The sequence below is a fragment of the Olea europaea genome, unplaced genomic scaffold, assembly GCF_002742605.1.
Source record: "Olea europaea var. sylvestris unplaced genomic scaffold, O_europaea_v1 scaffold392, whole genome shotgun sequence".
Taxonomy (NCBI): Eukaryota; Viridiplantae; Streptophyta; class Magnoliopsida; order Lamiales; family Oleaceae; genus Olea; species Olea europaea.
This window is the reverse complement of record NW_019258717.1, coordinates 230,600-231,333: the sequence shown is the minus strand read 5'-3', so window position 1 is coordinate 231,333 and position 734 is coordinate 230,600. Positions and strand designations below refer to the sequence as shown.

The window sequence follows — 734 nt, the reverse complement described above, 5'->3', positions numbered from 1 at the left end:
AATTTCACATGTCTAAAATGTGTGCTATAACTTACTTTTTATGTTTGTGATAAAATTATAAGAACAAACCAATCGCAACCTTACAATACTTGCATGGAAGAAATAAAGCATGAGGTAAGGAAATACGCTTATTAATCAACCAAATGAGGCTTAGATTAATATGTTTGAATAAATTTGATTACAAAATCAAACATATGCAATCTAGTGGTTTATTTTTAATTCAGCCATGAAAATAATCACTAGATATGAAATGGAAATGCAAGGGACTGAGACTTATTTAATTACACCATGAATTCTTCCACGGCTGCATGTGCTATCCCACCACCGTATCCTGCACCAAATCCAAATCCACTACCGGATCCTCCACCCAATCCGCCTCCACTGCCGCCTCCGCCACCAAAACCTCCTCCTCCTCCTTGAGCACCACCTCCAAATCCACCACCAAATCCTTCTCCAAAACCAGAACCACCCCCTGATCCTCCACCTCCACCTCCACCGCCACCGCCTCCGCCACCTCCTAAATTCCCATTATCAAAGAAGAATTTTTCATCATTGACAAGACCATCTGAGCCCACTAGTTCTCTTGCGGTGATGGTGCAACTGAGAACACCGAGAAGAACCAAGAGAGCAATTTTGGAAGTCATCTCAATTTGCAAGTAAAAGATAGCTCTTGATTGATGAGAATTTAGGACAAGAAGAAGGGATTATATATTGCTTGAATATCAGTTTTTGCA

General features: G+C 40.5%; 1 protein-coding gene across 1 annotated transcript in view; it reads right to left on the bottom strand.

Annotated features, from left to right (window-relative positions):
• Positions 1 to 277: 277 nt before the first annotated feature.
• LOC111387153 (glycine-rich cell wall structural protein-like) overlaps positions 278 to 734 on the bottom strand; it is a 15,049-nt gene continuing 14,592 nt past the window's right edge. Inside the window, exon 3 of the mRNA XM_023011688.1 lies at positions 278 to 517. Coding sequence (XP_022867456.1) covers positions 282 to 517 — 236 coding nt within the window. The 3' untranslated portion in view covers positions 278 to 281. The remainder of the gene's footprint in view (positions 518 to 734) is intronic.